This window comes from Nomascus leucogenys, chromosome 22a, assembly GCF_006542625.1.
Source record: "Nomascus leucogenys isolate Asia chromosome 22a, Asia_NLE_v1, whole genome shotgun sequence".
In the NCBI taxonomy this organism is placed as follows: domain Eukaryota; kingdom Metazoa; phylum Chordata; class Mammalia; order Primates; family Hylobatidae; genus Nomascus; species Nomascus leucogenys.
Genome location: NC_044402.1, coordinates 6,347,311 through 6,363,361, shown reverse-complemented (window position 1 = coordinate 6,363,361; position 16,051 = coordinate 6,347,311). Strand labels below are relative to the sequence as shown.

General features: G+C 55.5%; 2 protein-coding genes and 2 pseudogenes across 7 annotated transcripts in view; 1 reads left to right on the top strand and 3 right to left on the bottom strand.

Moving 5' to 3' along the window:
* The window catches only part of CCNK (cyclin K), a 30,233-nt gene extending 22,657 nt beyond the window's left edge, over window positions 1–7,576 (top strand). The window contains exons 10-11 of the mRNA XM_030804054.1: window positions 3,151–3,222; window positions 6,217–7,576. Of these exons, the coding sequence (XP_030659914.1) occupies window positions 3,151–3,222; window positions 6,217–6,842 (698 nt within the window). The 3' untranslated portion in view covers window positions 6,843–7,576. The remainder of the gene's footprint in view (window positions 1–3,150; window positions 3,223–6,216) is intronic.
* Window positions 7,326–16,051, bottom strand: part of CCDC85C (coiled-coil domain containing 85C) — a 92,905-nt gene continuing 84,179 nt past the window's right edge. For 2 of the 4 annotated variants that reach the window (XM_030804056.1, XM_030804057.1), the window contains 2 exons: window positions 12,224–12,322; window positions 8,099–11,403 (listed from right to left, as the gene is read on the bottom strand). In XM_030804056.1, coding sequence (XP_030659916.1) covers window positions 11,314–11,403; window positions 12,224–12,322 — 189 coding nt within the window. In that variant the 3' untranslated portion in view covers window positions 8,099–11,313. Of the gene's footprint in view, window positions 11,404–12,223; window positions 12,323–13,129; window positions 13,226–16,051 lie in introns of all 4 variants that reach the window. The other 2 variants (XM_030804058.1, XM_030804055.1) reach the window with 2 other exon arrangements.
* Window positions 7,524–8,033, bottom strand: LOC115832511 (annotated as a pseudogene). The gene has a single exon (XR_004028026.1). The product of XR_004028026.1 is annotated as an uncharacterized LOC115832511 (transcript).
* On the bottom strand, window positions 8,099–11,304 carry LOC105737968 (annotated as a pseudogene). Its single transcript, XR_004028027.1, has one exon. The product of XR_004028027.1 is annotated as an uncharacterized LOC105737968 (transcript).

Sequence of the window (16,051 nt, the reverse complement as noted above, 5' to 3'; positions counted from 1 at the left end):
GTTACCCCCATCACAGCAGCAAGAGTCCTCTCCCAAGCACCAAGCCACAGCAGATGGGGTGGGCAGTAGGGGGTGGTGTGCTGCCCGGATAGCCCCGGCCCAGCCCAGCTGCCCATGCAGGCAAGGCCTCTTTTAAACACACTTGGGTTGAGGGGCTGTCACATGTCTAGAACCCAAAGTTAGTTCATGTCTGTATTGGAAATAAACAGAAGGAGTGAGCAAAATTGGAACAATTACAGAACAGAAAGTTAGAAATGTTTTGTCACAGGGTCAGTCCACCTATCATACTGAACTCTTTGAAGGCACAGACCCTATTGACTCATTTGTCTTTCTTTGTTACTTGGTTCTTAGTTCCAGTAGTTCCTGGTTCTTAGAACCATGTTCTCAGTTCTTAGTTCCATTCATTAAACTGCTGTGAAATGTTCCAGTTATGATAAAAGCTACGTTTTTTTGTTTTGTTTTGTTTTGTTTTTCAGTATATTTGAGGGAATGATGAGTTCAGTACAGGTGAAATTTTTTTTTTTTTTTTTTTTTTTTTTTGAGACAGAGTTTCGATCTTGTTGCCCAGGCTGGAGTGCAGTGGTGCAATCTCAGCTTACCACAACCTCCTTGAATTGGGTTCAAGCAATTCTCCTGCCTCAGTCTCCCGAGTAGCTGGGATTACAGGCATGCACCAGCAGACCTGGCTAATTTTGTGTTTTTAGTAGAGATGGAGTTTCTCCATGTTGGTCAGGCAGGTCTCAAAATCCCGACCTCAGGTGATCTGCCTGCCCCAGCCTCCCAAAGTGCTGGAATTACAGGCATGAGCCACCGTGCCCGGCCTACAGGTGAATTTTTTAATTAGCTTCAAATTGACTGACATTAAATGTTAGACACAAGAATGGGCTACACTCCATGCCACATGAAATGCAATTGAGTTGAGTTGACGTGCAGGTCTGTCAGAGGCAGGAAACAAGCTATATACGACCTTGAAGGAAGAGTTGCGTTTGAGCAACGAGAGCGGAGGGGCTGGATGGAGCAGTAAGTTGGAAGTACGCAAGTGAGCAGAGGAATTGAGAATCAGGGGAAATGGAGAGGAGTCTTTCTGGAATGTGATGAATTGAAAGGCAGTAGCTTCTGATAGGATCGAAAATGTGGGTTAGGACCAGATCACAGAGTTTACCTGGAGGACTGTGAGTTTGGCAGAGGCAAGAGAAGCCATTGGAGATTTAGCAGGGGAATGGCAGAGTCTAAATTCATTTGAGAATGAGTCCCCTGGCAGCAGTAAATAGGGCAAGTGGTTGGGAATGGGGAGAATCTTGCTGACATTCATGTGAAACTTGGTGGCCTCAGCATGCTGGCTGCGGGGCAGGAAGGGCAGGTCCAGAGGAAGCTTTATAGAGGAGCTCAGCTGCACTGTGCCATGCCGGAGGCCACTGGCTGCAGAGGGCTGCAAGCACTCGAAATGTGACTGGGTCAGATTCTGAAGCACTGACAATGCAAAATACACAGAGATTTCCAAGAAAGGAGAATGTAAGACATCTCATTAGTAAAGCTTTATATTGGTTACATGTTGAAATAAAATTTTCGATCTATTGGGTTAAATAAATTTTGATCCTTTTTCCTTTTATTTCCAGAGTCTTGCTCTGTTACGCAGGCTGGAGTGCTCCTTTTTCTTGTTAAAGTGGTTCCTGGCACATTTGTAATCCCAGCACTTTGGGAGGCCAAGGCATGATTTGAGCCCAGGAGTTCCAGGCCAGACTGGGCCACGTAGGGAGACCCCATCACTACACAAAATTTAAAACTCAACGGGGCGTGGTGGCGCCACACCTATGGTCCCAGCTACTTGGGAGGCTGAGGCAGCAAGATCACTTGAGCCTGGCTGGTTGAAGCTGCAGTGAGTCATGATGACACTACTACACTCCAGCCTGGGTGACAGAGTGAGACCCTGTCTCAAAAAATAAAATGGCTCCTGGAAAGTTTAAAATTGTAGATATGTGGCTCTCAGTTATATTGCTGTTGGACAGCCCTGATGTAGACAGCTTTAGCTAACTATTAACAGCCATGGAAAAAGGCAGGTGGTGGGTCCCTGAGGTGAGAGTAATAGCAGTTACAGGATACAGAGGCAAAAGGTAGAGTGTGAGGTGCTGATTGGTGGGTCTAGGGATGGGCCATGGTTTTGATGGCAAGATGGATGCTAGAAATGTAGGTTTGTAGTTGTCCACTTAGAGAGGGGCTTTGGACTCTGAGGAAGAGGGTGAAGAGAGGAAGTCCCTGGACCTTGAATTGAACCTGTATTTGAGATGGAGGAAATCCAGAGAAAGAGGCCAGTGATGGCAGAGGAGACTCAGATCTGAGTGGTGTACAAGCCAGAAGAAAGTACATTTCAGGAAGAAAAAGCCTCAGCATGCAAACAGAGAAATAGGGTTCTTTTTCAGTTGTGATGTGCACGCTGCCTTCTTAAACGGAAGAGATTGGACTTCCCTTGGGCTGCCTTGGAGACCTAGTGCTGTCATTGTGGATTCTGGCAACGTGCCGCTGCCTGACCCCAGAAGGGTGGGCTGTTTCCTCCACCTCAAGGGGTCCCGACTGCTGGGCTTTTATGAGCGGCACATTTCTTCCTGCCATCAGTGTGTCAACCTCCAGAGCTCTGCTGACTCCAGTTAATGTGCTGCTTCTGACATGTTGCCAACTGCAATTCATATTTGGGAGAGAGAGAATAAACTATGTCTAAGAATGAAAAGATAGAGATTCTCTTGTGAACCCTCAGGGGACTCAGTGACATGATGTTGCTACTCTGGACCTTTCTTTGTGTCCTCTGTACCAGGGAGGACTCCAGATAGGTCATACGTGCTCATGAAGACGTTGCTCTGCTGGTCTCACATGGTTGGAAGGACTTGTGTGAAGTGGTCAGCAAGGAAACTTATGTAGACATGGAAAATGGGCTGCCTGTGGGAAGCTCGCAGGTCTTTTGGAAGGAGGTGGTATTTAATTTGTTAACAGGATTCGTGCATAATGGTTTAGCTGAAACCTTCCTCAAGTTCCCTTAAAGCCTTGGTCATCTCTGTTGTTTTTCTCCCAAAGAAATCTCTGCCAGTACATTTTTCTTTATGACATGCTTATTCATGTGAAGAAGTATGAGTGATTTTCCAATCTGCTTTTTCTTTGTAGAACCACCACCACCTAAAATCCCCAAAATTGAGACCACTCACCCACCGTTGCCTCCAGCCCACCCACCTCCAGGTAAGCATCTGCTGAAGCAGCTTGGCCAGCTGTGCACGTCGCCGCTGAATGACGGACGCAGCAGGTCCTGGGAGCTTAGAAAAGGGAGACTGTGGGGCCCAGATTGACAACGTCAGCCACGGGCAGGAATCTTTGCAAAATTGTTCTTGGCCTGGGCACAGTGGCTTATAGTTTTCGATCCCAGCACTTTGGGAGGCGGAGACAGGAGAATCACCTGACCCCAGGAGTTCGAGGTCAGCCTGGGCAACAAAGTGAGACCCTTTCTAAAAAATTAGCCAGGTGTGGTAGCACACGCCTGCAGTCCCAACTGCTTAGGAGTCTGAGATGGGAAAATCATTTGAGCCCTGGGCAGTCAAGGCTGCAGTGAGCTATGATTGCACCACTGCACTCCAGCCTGAGTGAGAGGGAGACCCTGTCTCAAAGTTCTCATTTTGACCAGGTATTTTGAGAATGTTGTAAATTATTAAGTATATCTGAATATTTTCCGACCTCTCACATCCAGAAATGCTAAACTACACATTGTATTAGAATCAGTTTAAGGAAAGAAAGCCAAACCCCGCCAACTGAGATGGAGGCAGGGTTACTGTGGCTCCCAGGCTCCGGCCGCCCCCACACCTGCTTCCTGTTGGCAGTGTGTCGTCTTAGTGCATTTTGAAGAATAAGCAATTGTACAGAGAGTAAATGAAAGAGTGAAAAGTTCTCAACAAGTACATGGTAAGCTGGAAAGCCTCTCTGATACCGCTGGCAATAGAGGAGAAAAGCTGTAAAGTAGATGGCATTCTTTACCTGTGGCACCATTTCAGAAGGTGACGCGCTAGAGAAGGCCGGAGTGACGTGTGCTTGCTTTCCGAAAGGTGGTCGATACTCTGGAGGCTTCTGAGCCTCTGTCAGCAGCTCCTCCAGCCTGCTGCACTCACTGTTGGTCGGTGCACGTGGCTCACACTGGGGCTCACAGCGCCGTGTGCCCGTAGCAGATGTGCCACAGATTACATTTCTGTTTCTACTCAATCATCATAGTGTTTGTGCTTTGGGAGGACAGAGGCGTCATTTTCCACTTTGGGCCAAAGCCCAAAACCCCCGATTCAATATGAACCTTACTTAAAAAAATGCCTGTGGTTGCTCCTGAAGCATTTATGGAGCACCTCCTCGCCAAGTGCAGTTCCCCTGGTCCGAGCCTGGGGCTGTGCCTTCACTTAGGAGATGGGTGGTTCACCTGGGGAGCCCGGGGCGGCCAGAGGGGTGCTGCTGCCTCCAGGGCACTGAGTAGCTGCTGTGGAGGCCTCAGAGCTCTGCTCCCTCCCCCATTACAGATAGCCAGGAGTAGGCCTGGGACTTGAGTGGGACCTGGGAGCCAGCTACACTGCCAGGAGGCCGTGGCTGAAGAGAGCAGGGCCTAGGAGGCGCAGTAAAGCTGGGCCGTGAGGAAGGGAGGGAAGTACGCTTCCTGGGAGGCCCTAGGCCATGGGAAGAGGCGTTCAGGTCAGCAGTGATGTTTAGGGAGCAGTTTGGTGGCAGTGTGTGGCACTTGGTCAGGAGCAAGTGTACAGAGAGGGAATGGGGTGCCAAGGAGAGACCCCCACTTGCTGTTCCAACTCAGTCACACAGCACAAGGGCGGGTGCACTGGTGACTTGAAGATTCAGGCTGCAGGGTCAAGTGTTGGAAAAGTTGACTTCTGCAAGGTGGAGGAGCAGGCCTGAGGGCCCAGGTGGCTGTGGAGTGACACACAGGAGGCATTGAAGGGTGTCAGCAGTTTTCTGCACCTCTTTTTTAGTCAGCTTCTAGAACCACAGGGCATCTGGCCCTGACCTGGAGCCAAAGCCAGTTATCTAAGGCCAGGCACATCTGACCTTCCTACCCGGTGGGCTGGCAGGGCGCTGATCTGCACAGGCAGGCCCCAGTGGCACACCTGTTACCGACCTGATGAAATCCTGCTCATGCTCGCTTTGGCAAGATCAAACGGGTTGTGTGCCAATGGCCACGTCTACACAACCAGGATGTCATGCTGTGCCTTGCCTAACCCAAGTGCCTGGGGAACCAGAAGCATCTTCATGGCCTTTGTCCTCTTTATGTTCTCTGGAACCAGAAATGTTGCTCCTGTGGTTTGTCTCCTGGGCTGCCTTGGAAAAGGACACTAATTCTGTGTGTTGGGCTACCTGTGGTGGGGTGTTGCGATGTCATTTTCCAGGGGTCTGACGGTGACCAGGGGATCACAGGCCAAAACATGTTAAATAAGTCTTTGGCGGAAGGGGGCGTGAGGGCTCATGGGCTGGGAGGCGCTGTGGGAGGGGCCTGAGGCTGGTTCTGAGCACGAGTATCTTGGGCGTGCTCAACACCTAGTGTTGCCTGTCCCTGCTGCACACGCACATGCAGCACACACACACGCAGCACACACACGCACACACATGCACACACTCCTCTCAAGGAGGCTGCTATCTGAGAGCACGCAGTGGGGTTTGATCTAGCCTCTCGAGTAGAGTAGAACCTGAATTGCTGCTTCGATGGGTACACTGGGAATGTCAGAGACTTGTGCAGAATTGTTTTAAATGCCATCACATTCATTTGTTAACTCTGAGGCTTTCTGCAAAATGCCACTGCTGCAGACAGGAGTTCAGTGTGGCCCTGACCCCTGGGGTCAGTTTCTGAAGGCAGAAAAACAGAGGAGCCCCCACACGTTTTGCACTAGGAAGAGGGGGCTGGGGCCGGGGCACAAGGGGGCTTCGGGCGCTGCCGAGACTGCCTGCAGGTGGTGTGGTCAGGGCTGAGGGAGGGAAAACCCCAGGTCGTCGCAGACAGGGTGGAGGGCCTTTTTGACAGATGGTGGGGAGACATCTGGTGGCATCAGGACATGGGGCATGGGCCCATGCGTTGGGCCACAGAGGAGGGGGGCAGCTGCTCCCTGCTCCTCTGTAAAGATGGCCCTGAAGGGCCAGGAGGCACTGAACAAGCAACCATTGCTGGCGGAGGCCGGGCACTGATGCATCTCTCTCCTGCAGACCGGAAGCCTCCCCTTGCTGCTGCCTTAGGTGAGGCTGAGCCGCCGGGCCCTGTGGATGCCACTGATCTCCCCAAAGTCCAGATTCCCCCTCCGGCCCACCCGGCCCCTGTGCACCAGCCACCGCCGCTGCCACACCGGCCCCCGCCCCCGCCTCCCTCCAGCTACATGACTGGGATGTCCACCACCAGCTCCTACATGTCTGGAGAGGGCTACCAGAGCCTGCAGTCCATGATGAAGACCGAGGGACCCTCCTACGGCGCCCTGCCCCCCGCCTATGGCCCACCTGCACACCTGCCCTACCACCCCCATGTCTACCCGCCCAACCCGCCCCCGCCACCTGTGCCTCCTCCCCCAGCCTCCTTCCCCCCACCTGCCATCCCACCCCCTACTCCTGGCTACCCCCCACCCCCACCCACCTACAACCCCAACTTCCCACCCCCACCCCCACGCCTCCCGCCTACCCACGCAGTCCCCCCTCATCCTCCTCCAGGGTTGGGCCTGCCGCCAGCCAGCTACCCACCTCCTGCTGTCCCCCCTGGAGGACAGCCTCCTGTGCCCCCGCCCATTCCCCCACCTGGCATGCCTCCAGTTGGGGGGCTGGGGCGGGCAGCCTGGATGAGATAACGTGAGCCTTTTTTCCCTCTTTGTTTTTTTAACAAGATTTTCTAATCGACTTGCAGAGTAGTTGAAGTGGGTAAGCAGCAGGGTACCTTGTATAATGCGCGACAGTTGCAGTATGGGAAGAATGGACCGGGCCCCTGGGATAAAATCAGAGTGGTCCTCACATCTGGAGGACGGGGACAACCAGCTTTCAGAGTAGCCTCATCAGCGCCCTTGCAGTCTGACTGTGTACACTTGGTTCAGCTAATGTCTGAGAGTCCTGCACTGGGTTACTTTATACTAGTGAAGATGTTAACCAGCCATATTGGCTCAATAAATAGCTTCGGTAAGGAGTTAATTTCCTTCTAGAAATCAGTGCCTACTTTTCCTGGAAACTCAATTTTAAATAGTCCAATTCCATCTGAAGTCAAGCTGTTGTCATTTTCATTCAATGACGTTCTCTCCCACGACACCCAGAAGGGGCAGAAGAACCACATTTTTGATTTATAGATGTTTGCATCCTTTGTATTAAAATTATTTTGAAGGGGTTGCCTCGTTGGATGGCTTTTTTTTTTTTCCTACAGGGAGAAGGGGAGAAATGTACTTGGAAAGTAATGTATGTTTACATCTATTTGCAAATTCCTGTACATAGAGATATATTTTTTAAGTGTGAATGTAACAACATACTGTGAATTCCATCTTGGTTACAAATGAGACTCCTTCAGTCAGTTATCCAAATAAAAGCAGTTCTGAAACTATCCCTTTCTTTGTTATGGGTGGAAGGTGGGGCTCCAGGCCTTCGCAGTCGCTGGCTTATAAAATTTGCAGAAGCCCTCCTTCCAGACCCTGGGGACGCAGGAGAGGCCTGGCTGCAGCTAACAGCAGCCAGAGCCAACCCCACTGCCTCCCAAGGCACTCTGGGTGGATCGGCACAGCTGCCTGCCAAGCCAGCCTGCCCCCATCCTGTGCCTGCCTTGGTTTCCTTTGGAGGACCTGGTTGAGTTCCAAACCAGTTTGAAACTTTTAAGCCTTGCTGCATAGAACACACACAGGAACACGGGGCTTGGGTTTGAAACCCTTTCCACTTCTGGCCTGTGATGAGACAGAGGCAGCTGGAGGAGCAGCAGCCTCACTATCCACCTTGAGGGACCAGGGCTCTGTCTGTGGAAGGGGCCCCGACTGAGCCCCCATCTGCAGTGTGTGTTTGAGGGGCCTTGGCCCTGTCTCTGCCTGCTGACCCTGCCACCCATGACAGAAACAAGCACTGAGCACCCAGGCAGGAGGCTCACAAAGAGGCCTTTATTTATCTAGCTCAAAGTAGACACTATCACAGTCTTGTTTGTTACTCCTTTTACTAAAATAGTTCAAATCAATGTTTTTACCACACTATCAAAAAGTTCTATTTCTTCTTGTCTCCCCACGACAGAGTGGTTGGATAGAAGGTAGAAACAGGCCGGGAGTCCACAGGCTCCCAGCTCTAAACGGCGCCAGGGCAGGAAGGGGTGGCTCCGGGTCTCACTGTGGCACCTTCTACAGAAAATAGACGTAGCTGCCGGGCCCAGGGACAGAAACCAGACATTCCAGTCCATCTCCAAAAAGCAGCACAAATACTTTCCCCCACAGTATGAAAAATATACACCTCTACCGCTCTGCAGTCATGCATTTAGTTTTAAGAAAAGAAAAAAAAATCAGTAGTATGTATCTTGTTTCCTCAAGTTCCAAGAAAAAAAAAATGAAAGGTCACTTTTTTCTCTTTAAACACTGATGTGTAGCTAGTAACTTGGATAAAAAGGTGCCACCCTACAAAATGTGCTCAGCATGTTCTGAGGCCAGGATGGGCTTGGCCGCCTGGGCTGGGGCTAAAGGAGACCTCCGCCTGTCACAGTGGAAACTGAAGCCGAGTGCCAGTGCCGCGTCCAGCTTCAAGATCAAGAATCAGAGCCTTTGAAACGGAAAGGGGCATCTGAAAGGGCACCCCCACTGGGGGCTTTCAGAGCTAAGGCTCCAGAAGGAAAGGGTCGCCCTGCTAGTGACAGAGCTGGGAGTCACCCTGAGCTGCAGCACCCAGATTTCCCCTGTGGGAAGCCCCATCTGACCCTCTACAGCCCACGGCTCTGCAACTGCCACCTGTACTCAGGTACATGGCGTCGCTGCTGCTGGCTTTTAAAATCAGCTATTAGTTTGAGATGTGACTGTCACTGACAGGGTTCTGTCCTAGAAAGCCATCCCAGTGCCGTTGGCTCAGGGGGCACCAGCTTTGTGCTGCCTCCGTAACAGGCAGGAAGGTTCTCAAAGCAACGTTCCACTGATCCCTGGACGCGGCCACTGCAGCATTAAAGACAGGGTCAGTCCCCTTGAGGGGAAAGGTGGCTTCAAGGCTGTTCTCTGCGCCTGTTTGCGGGAGATCCACAGGTACCAGGAGCCCGTACTTATTGCTTATTTCAGTGGTGGCCAAGCCAACCTGACCCAAACATGACGCACACGGGCTCCCAGACTTGGCTGCCACTCAAAATGGACCCACACCCCTTGGGCTACTCTGCGGTTCTTTGGATTCCAAGACCCAGAAGGGCCTCTGCTCAGCTGCCCACTCGGGCAAGAATCACTGGGTACCATGAGCAGCAGGTGTTCACCCAACTTCACGTGTACACCCCTAGTGACCGAGAGCGCACCATCTGACCAGGCAACACTCCTTCCCAAAGAGCCTCCTGGCGACACCCACGACAGGAGCGCCACACCATCCCATCACCAGCACCCACTTACCCCCCTGGGGCTAAGATGGGGGGCGTGAGCCTTTCCCCTGAGAGCAAACGGGCAGCAAGAACTGCTCAGAATAGAGCCACCAGCTAGGGAGAGGGCCAGGGCCGCCATCTCCCTCCTCTTGCCTGCATCCCCAGCCTTGGGCCTGCGTGAGACCTGCTGGGTAGGAAGACAGCCTCTCTGGGCTCTTCAGATGGGGCTCTAGCACCCCCTGCAAGAGCACAGGAGTCTGATGAGGACCTGGTGAGGTCCTGGACTCAAGAGCCAGGGCTGCTTAGAGTGGCATGAGCGGATGTGGGGAAGCCGCCTGTCCCCACGCTGCGGCTGTGGGATCTCCCGTCATGTGCCACACATCACCCCCTCTAGGCCTTATTTTCCTCACACACACAATTTTCTATTGCACTTTACAGTTTATACATGGTCATTTACACTGAAGATCTCACTTCATCCCCAGAATCCTGTGAGGAGGACCTTATGCTGCCCATTTTACAACTGAGGACACGGGCTCAGAGTGGGGAGGCAACTGTCCACCCGCAGCGACAGCAAGGCAGCAGAACTCAGCTCCACCCGGCCCGCCCTCAGCTGTCGGCTGTTGGCTCACGCCCCCTCAGTGAGGACCCCTGCCCTGTGGCGCTGGATGACCTGGAGCCATAAGCATGGCCGAAAAGGAACCTCAGAGACCTGTTTCCACCAAGAGCCCAGAGAGGCTGAGTGAACTGCTAAAGGTCACACCACAAACTAAAGGCAGAACCTGGCCAGACCCGCTCCTTCCCAAAAAGGACAGAACTCTCATCTGCAGCCCGGAGAGCTCTGTCCACAGGGACCCAAGATGCAGCCAGGCCCTGGGGGAGGTCACAGCCAACCAGAGCCCCAGCGGTGGCCCAGTGCAGCCCATCAGGAAAATCACGTGTGGCTCAGCCCAGGAACTCTCCCCAGGCCCTTCCTATGTTACTGGCCTGTCATGTAAACCACAAAAAGGGACGTGCCTCAGGCATGGGGCAGAGGAGCCCAAAAAGGGCACAGCCTGGACAGGGTGGCAGGGGGACATTGCAGAGACTGTGGGGGAGGGGGATGACCTCCAAAAGCAAGGAGCAGCGGGCGTCGGGTGGCTGAGCACGGATCCCCAGGTGTGAGGGCACCCTAAGCTCCAAGGCTGAGGGTCACAGGAAGGGCCCAGGGCAGCCTCCAGCCAGCCACAGACATGGTGAGTGGCCTATTCCACATGCCGGGGACCCAGTGCTTGGTGGGCCTGGGGCCAGGCCACGGCATGTGGGCAAGAAGTGGTGCCACCTGCGTCAAGACCCAGGTAGTGGTGGTCTCTGTCCAGTGTGGGTGGCAGCCAGGGAGTAGAGGGTTTGATGAGTGGCCCCTCCATCCCAGGCAGGACACAGGACCCTGGACAGTCCCCAGGCTGGATCTCAGAAGCAGCCTGCAGCCTCTTGCTCACGGAGCCCAGGGCCCAGGGCGCAGAGAGGGAACGAGGCGTCCGGGCCGCTCTGCTGCAGGAACGGTCGCAGCATCTCGTCTTCCCGGGTTGCTGGTGTGTGAGGCGGGAGATGGCGGCTTGGGCCAGTGCATCGGATCCATGGCAGCTGGGCCAGCGCGGGCAGCGTCCTATGTACAGTTCACCACAGAGGAAGAAGACGGGGGCTGGGCTGGAGGTCCTGCCCGTGTCTGGGCCTGAAACTCCCCCTGGGGACCCCCAGCAGGGCCAGTCCACGTCCACAGAAGAGCGGCCCTACAAAGGCCCCTTGAACTGGTTCCCAGACAGGTGCTGCCGTATGGAGGGCTTGGAGCTGGCTGCATCTCCCAGCTTTCTCCAGACCACCTGTGGAGAGGAGAGAGATGTGAGTGATGGGACTTACCCGCGTCCACCTGCCGCCTGTGCACATCCGCCGCCTCATCACGGCAGAATCGCCCACGTCCTCAGAGCCATGGGGCCAGGAGGGACACGGAGGCCACTGCAGGCCCAGAGACACCCACACCAGGTCTTTGCATGCCACGCTATCGGGCCTGAGCAGGTCACTGCTGGGGTGTGGCTCAGCCCTGCAGCTGTCCAGTGGGGTCCACGGGCCCCACTAGGTGATGTGGGGGAGGGGCTGCACAGTTCAGAACCCCTCGCTCCCCTTTAAGCCCTGGGTTCAGACCCTATGAAACTCCTTCCCCAATGGCTCCTGCAAGCACCCAAGGAGACCGCCGACAGCGCTCAGCTGGGTCGGGCACGGGGCTCTCCTGGGCAGCCCCAGCCTGGCGGGCTGGAGGGTTCCACCTGGACCTCTTGCTCTGAGCACCATCTGCCCAGCCGGCAGCCACAGGGGGCTCCAGCACCCAGGGAACACCTGGGGTGAACAAACCAGTCCCGGGGGGTGGGGGGGGCTCAGGCTCTGTCCAGAACCCCAGGCACGGCACTCCTGGGGAGGGCGGATCTACAGACACCAGGGGCCCTCTGGGAAGGGCAAGGGGCAGCGAGATGATGATGGGTCGGGGGTCCTAGTGCCTCTGAGGCCTCCCCCCAGCCATCCAAGGCCACCCAGTCCTCGCTGAGCATTCGAGAAATGGAGTCCCACATGGGGAAGGGTATGGCCATGCTGGGTGGCCCTGGTCGCACTCAGTGCCAAGCCTCTGCCCCCCGCCCCTGGAAGCCTCACGTTGCACATCTCGCGAACGATGGCCTTCTCCTTCTCACTCAGGTCCTCCTCACAGCTGTCTTGGAGCTGCCGGTCCAGATTCTCGTGTACCTCCAGGACCTGAAGGGAAAGGGTCTCGGGGTCAGGGGCAGAGGCCACCGGCAGACCTCGGGCAAATCACCTGGCCCCTGATCCTCAGCCTCCCCTGCTGCAAACCAAAGCTGAGGACCCTGAGCCACTGGGCCCCTGGGGACAAGCGTGGAAAAAACTGAGGGGCAGGTTGTCATCTCACCCTGCTGACACTGGATGCCCTACAAGGGAAGCAGCTCATGGCTGGGCCACCTGGGAGGAAGTAGACAGGCTGGGCAGGGAAGACCCTCAGACAGGTGGACTCACTCCAACCCAGGGCCCGCTGGAGATGAGTGGGCACTCGCCACGTGGAGGGGGTGTGAGTAGGCGTGGGCGTGTCCGTGCATGCATGTGGGATGTCATGGGGCACGTACATAGGAGGAAGGGGGGCATGGGAGTGGGGACTGTGCTCAGGTGTGCACAGCCTGGAGAAACCGAAGCCCATCGGACTCACCAGTCTGCACCTGCAGAGGCTGGGCCTGGCAGACTTGAGGTTAGTTCTAGCCCCACTCCTGCCCCTATCTCTCTGGCCTTAGTGGGGTACCTGCCCTCCCCAACCCCAGACCTCAGTCTTGTTAGGTGCAGTGGCTCAGGGATGGCAGACAGGTGACACACTTATGACTGCCACCTCTGAGTTCTGCCTCACAGTGCTCCAGGCAGCCATGGTCACCCAGCCACCCACACACAGATGAAACCCCCCACCCCTGCCACTTGGATACCCCCAAGTGCAAAGGTCCCACAGTCTCGCAGCGCACCCAACATCTGAGGACTTCTGAGGGAGCGGGTAGTGGCCCTCACCTTCATGGCGTGCACAACAGCCTCGGGCTTCTGTCCTGCAGGGCTGTAGCCAGCAGAGGGGGGCGAGGGCAGCTCAGGTGCGGGGCAGGCCAGGCCCTGGGGGAGGCAATCACACAGCTCACCCTGGCTGGCTCCCACAGGAATGACCGGTGGCTCAGAGAAGGCCCCGATTCTGAGGGGCCAGGGCCCAGGCAAGAGGAAAAGTGGACCGGGGTGAGGCAGAGGAGGCAGGTGTGCGGACGGAGACCCAAGGAGCCCACAGCCAGTCTGGCCAGTCCTGCCCACCAGGTCTTCTACAGATGAAATGGTCCCTGATAGCACAGAGGCAAGAGGGGTGGTCCAGGGCCCACCCACACCTCTCAGGCTCCCCTACAACACCCCACAGATAAGACCTAGCATCTTGTTTTGCAGGGAAAGTAAGTTCAGCGCAGGGAGGGCAAGAGACCCAGATCGCAGCAAGACCAGGAAGGTCTGGACTCAACCCTGGCACCTGACTCCAAACTCCCTTCCCCTGCCCACCCTGGAGCCACCAGTGGGTGAGGCCGGCTTCGCCCTGAGCACTCCTGGGGCCTGCCTCCCCCAGCTGCTACCTCCCAGCCCTGTGGGATGAATTGGCCGCCAGGTGCCCAGCTCCCACATCAGGCCTCGGGGAGGGGACCCAGCCTCTGTCAGAAGCTGTGTGTCTACCCAGGGGCAGGCAGTCCCACCCCCAGCTTCCTGCCTGGAAGGGTCCATGTGGCTTGGAAGCCAGGTGCAGGGCTTCTGCCTCGGGCTGCAGTGGGGACCACGGGGGCCCAACAGAAACCAGCAGGTCACAAGATGCTGGGAGAGGCTTGGGAGGAACTTACAAGTGCCCAGAGCCAGACAGAAAACACCCAGCGGTGCCCTGTGTGCCCTGGAAGCGGGGTTTCCAGGATGTCTTTGGGACTCCCACCTCTGGCAATCCTTGGGCCAACCATGGAAGCTGAGTCTGCTGCCCTCTCTGTATATGGGACCCTGATGACGCCTCCCAACGGCCTGGCAGGCTCAGGGAGCTGGGCTGGAATCCCACCCACCCAGGCCCGCATCATGGGGCCACTTAACACTGCAGGGCTGGGCTCTGTGACCCTCAGGGCCCGGAACCCCCTGCAGGCCTGGCAGCCAACCCCTGGTGCCCTCCCCACCCGCCCTTGCCTGGACCTGCTCCCAGGGCCTTGCAGGTTGACCGGCTCCTGCCTCCACATGGAGACCAGGCCCCACCCCTGAGGCTAGGGGGCCTGGGAGTTGCTACCTCCGGAGGACCCCCGAGCCCTGGGGTCTAGGAAAGCATCATTGAGGTGGGACCCAACCCACGCTGAGCCTCGGTTTCCTCGTCTGGACAACAGAAAGAGTCCTCTGCCCCAGGGTATGTGCAGACCCCTAACTCCAGCCCAGGCTGTTGGGTCTCTGTAGCGTAGGGAACCCAACAGGGACACCAGGGGTTCCCCCTGGGGCAGCGCAAGGGGGCGCCCTGGCCTGACGCAGAAGGTGGCACTCCTCGTGCCGGACAGCAGGGGGCGCCAGTCGCACACGTACGGCCCTGGGAGTCCTGGGCACCTACACCTTCCTGCACCTTCTGCTGCAGAACACAGGTCATGTGCCAGCCGGCCCCTGGCACCTCTGGCCTCATGTCCCCATCTGCACCAGTCCCCTGGGCTGCCCGTCCTGTTACAGCCCCCGGCTCCAGGGGGCTGGGATTTCTGCAGCACAGGCAGGAGGGAAGCCAGGAGCATGGGGGTGGGCTGTGCAAGCCGCCCCTCTCCTGCCCACCTCACTGGGCAGTGGTGGGTGCCAGCGAGGGCGTGGCCTGGGATCCTGAAAGTTTCACCAGGACTAGACAAAGTCCTAGTGTTACCTCCAGGGCATTCCCAGGGTGCAGGGGCCCCCAACTGTGCTAGAACTCAGCCCCCTCGGGCCACACACACCTCCCACTGACTAGGTACCCACTTAGGGCAGATGGGCCCACTGAGTCCTTGCCACACTGCTCCCAGCAGGCACTATCTTTTTACATGTTCATACATGCCCACTTTTTTTTTTTTTTTGAGTGAGAGGATCTCACTCTGTCGCCCAGGCTGAAGTACAGTGGCACCATCTCAGCTCACTGCAGCCTTGACCTCCCAGGCTCAAGCAATCCTCCCACCCCAGCTTCCAGAGGAGTTGGAACTACAGGTGCACACCACCATGCCCGGCTTTTTTTTTTTTTTTTTTTTTTTTTTTTGGTAGAGACGGGGTTTCATCATGTTGCTCAGGCTGGTCTTGAACTCCTGGACTCAAGCAATCCTCCTGTCTTGGCCTCCCAAAGTGATGGGATTATAGGCGTGAGCCACTGAGCCTGGCCTACATGCCCACTTTACAGACAAGGAGAGTGAGGCTAAGAGAATGGCTTGCCCAAGACCAAACAGCTTGTAAACAATGGGGCTGGGCGTTGAACCCAAGTCTGTGGGACTCCTGAGCTGGTGTCCAAAGTGAGGATACCAGTGTGCACCAGAGAGAACTGAAAATAGACAGCCACAAAATACCTGTCCCCAAACGCTCAGAGCAACACCATTCATGTGAACCCAAACACGGAAACGATCCAAATGTGCAGCAACAAATGAAGGAACCATGTGTTCCACCCACACAATGGAATAGTATTCAGCCATGAAAAGCAATGAAGACCAATACAGGGTACCTGTGGCTGGACCCTGAGAACAAGATTTGGAGTGAAAGAAGCTTGACACAAAAGGCCACACGTCATGTGATTCCATTTATACGAAATATCCAGAATAGGCGAATCCGTGGAGACAGAAAGCACCAACCAATCGGTAGTTGCCGGTGGCTGGGAGGAAGGGGGACGGGAGTGACGGCTGATGGGTACAGAGTGTCTTTCTGGGGTGATGAAAATGTTCTATTGTGATGACGGCA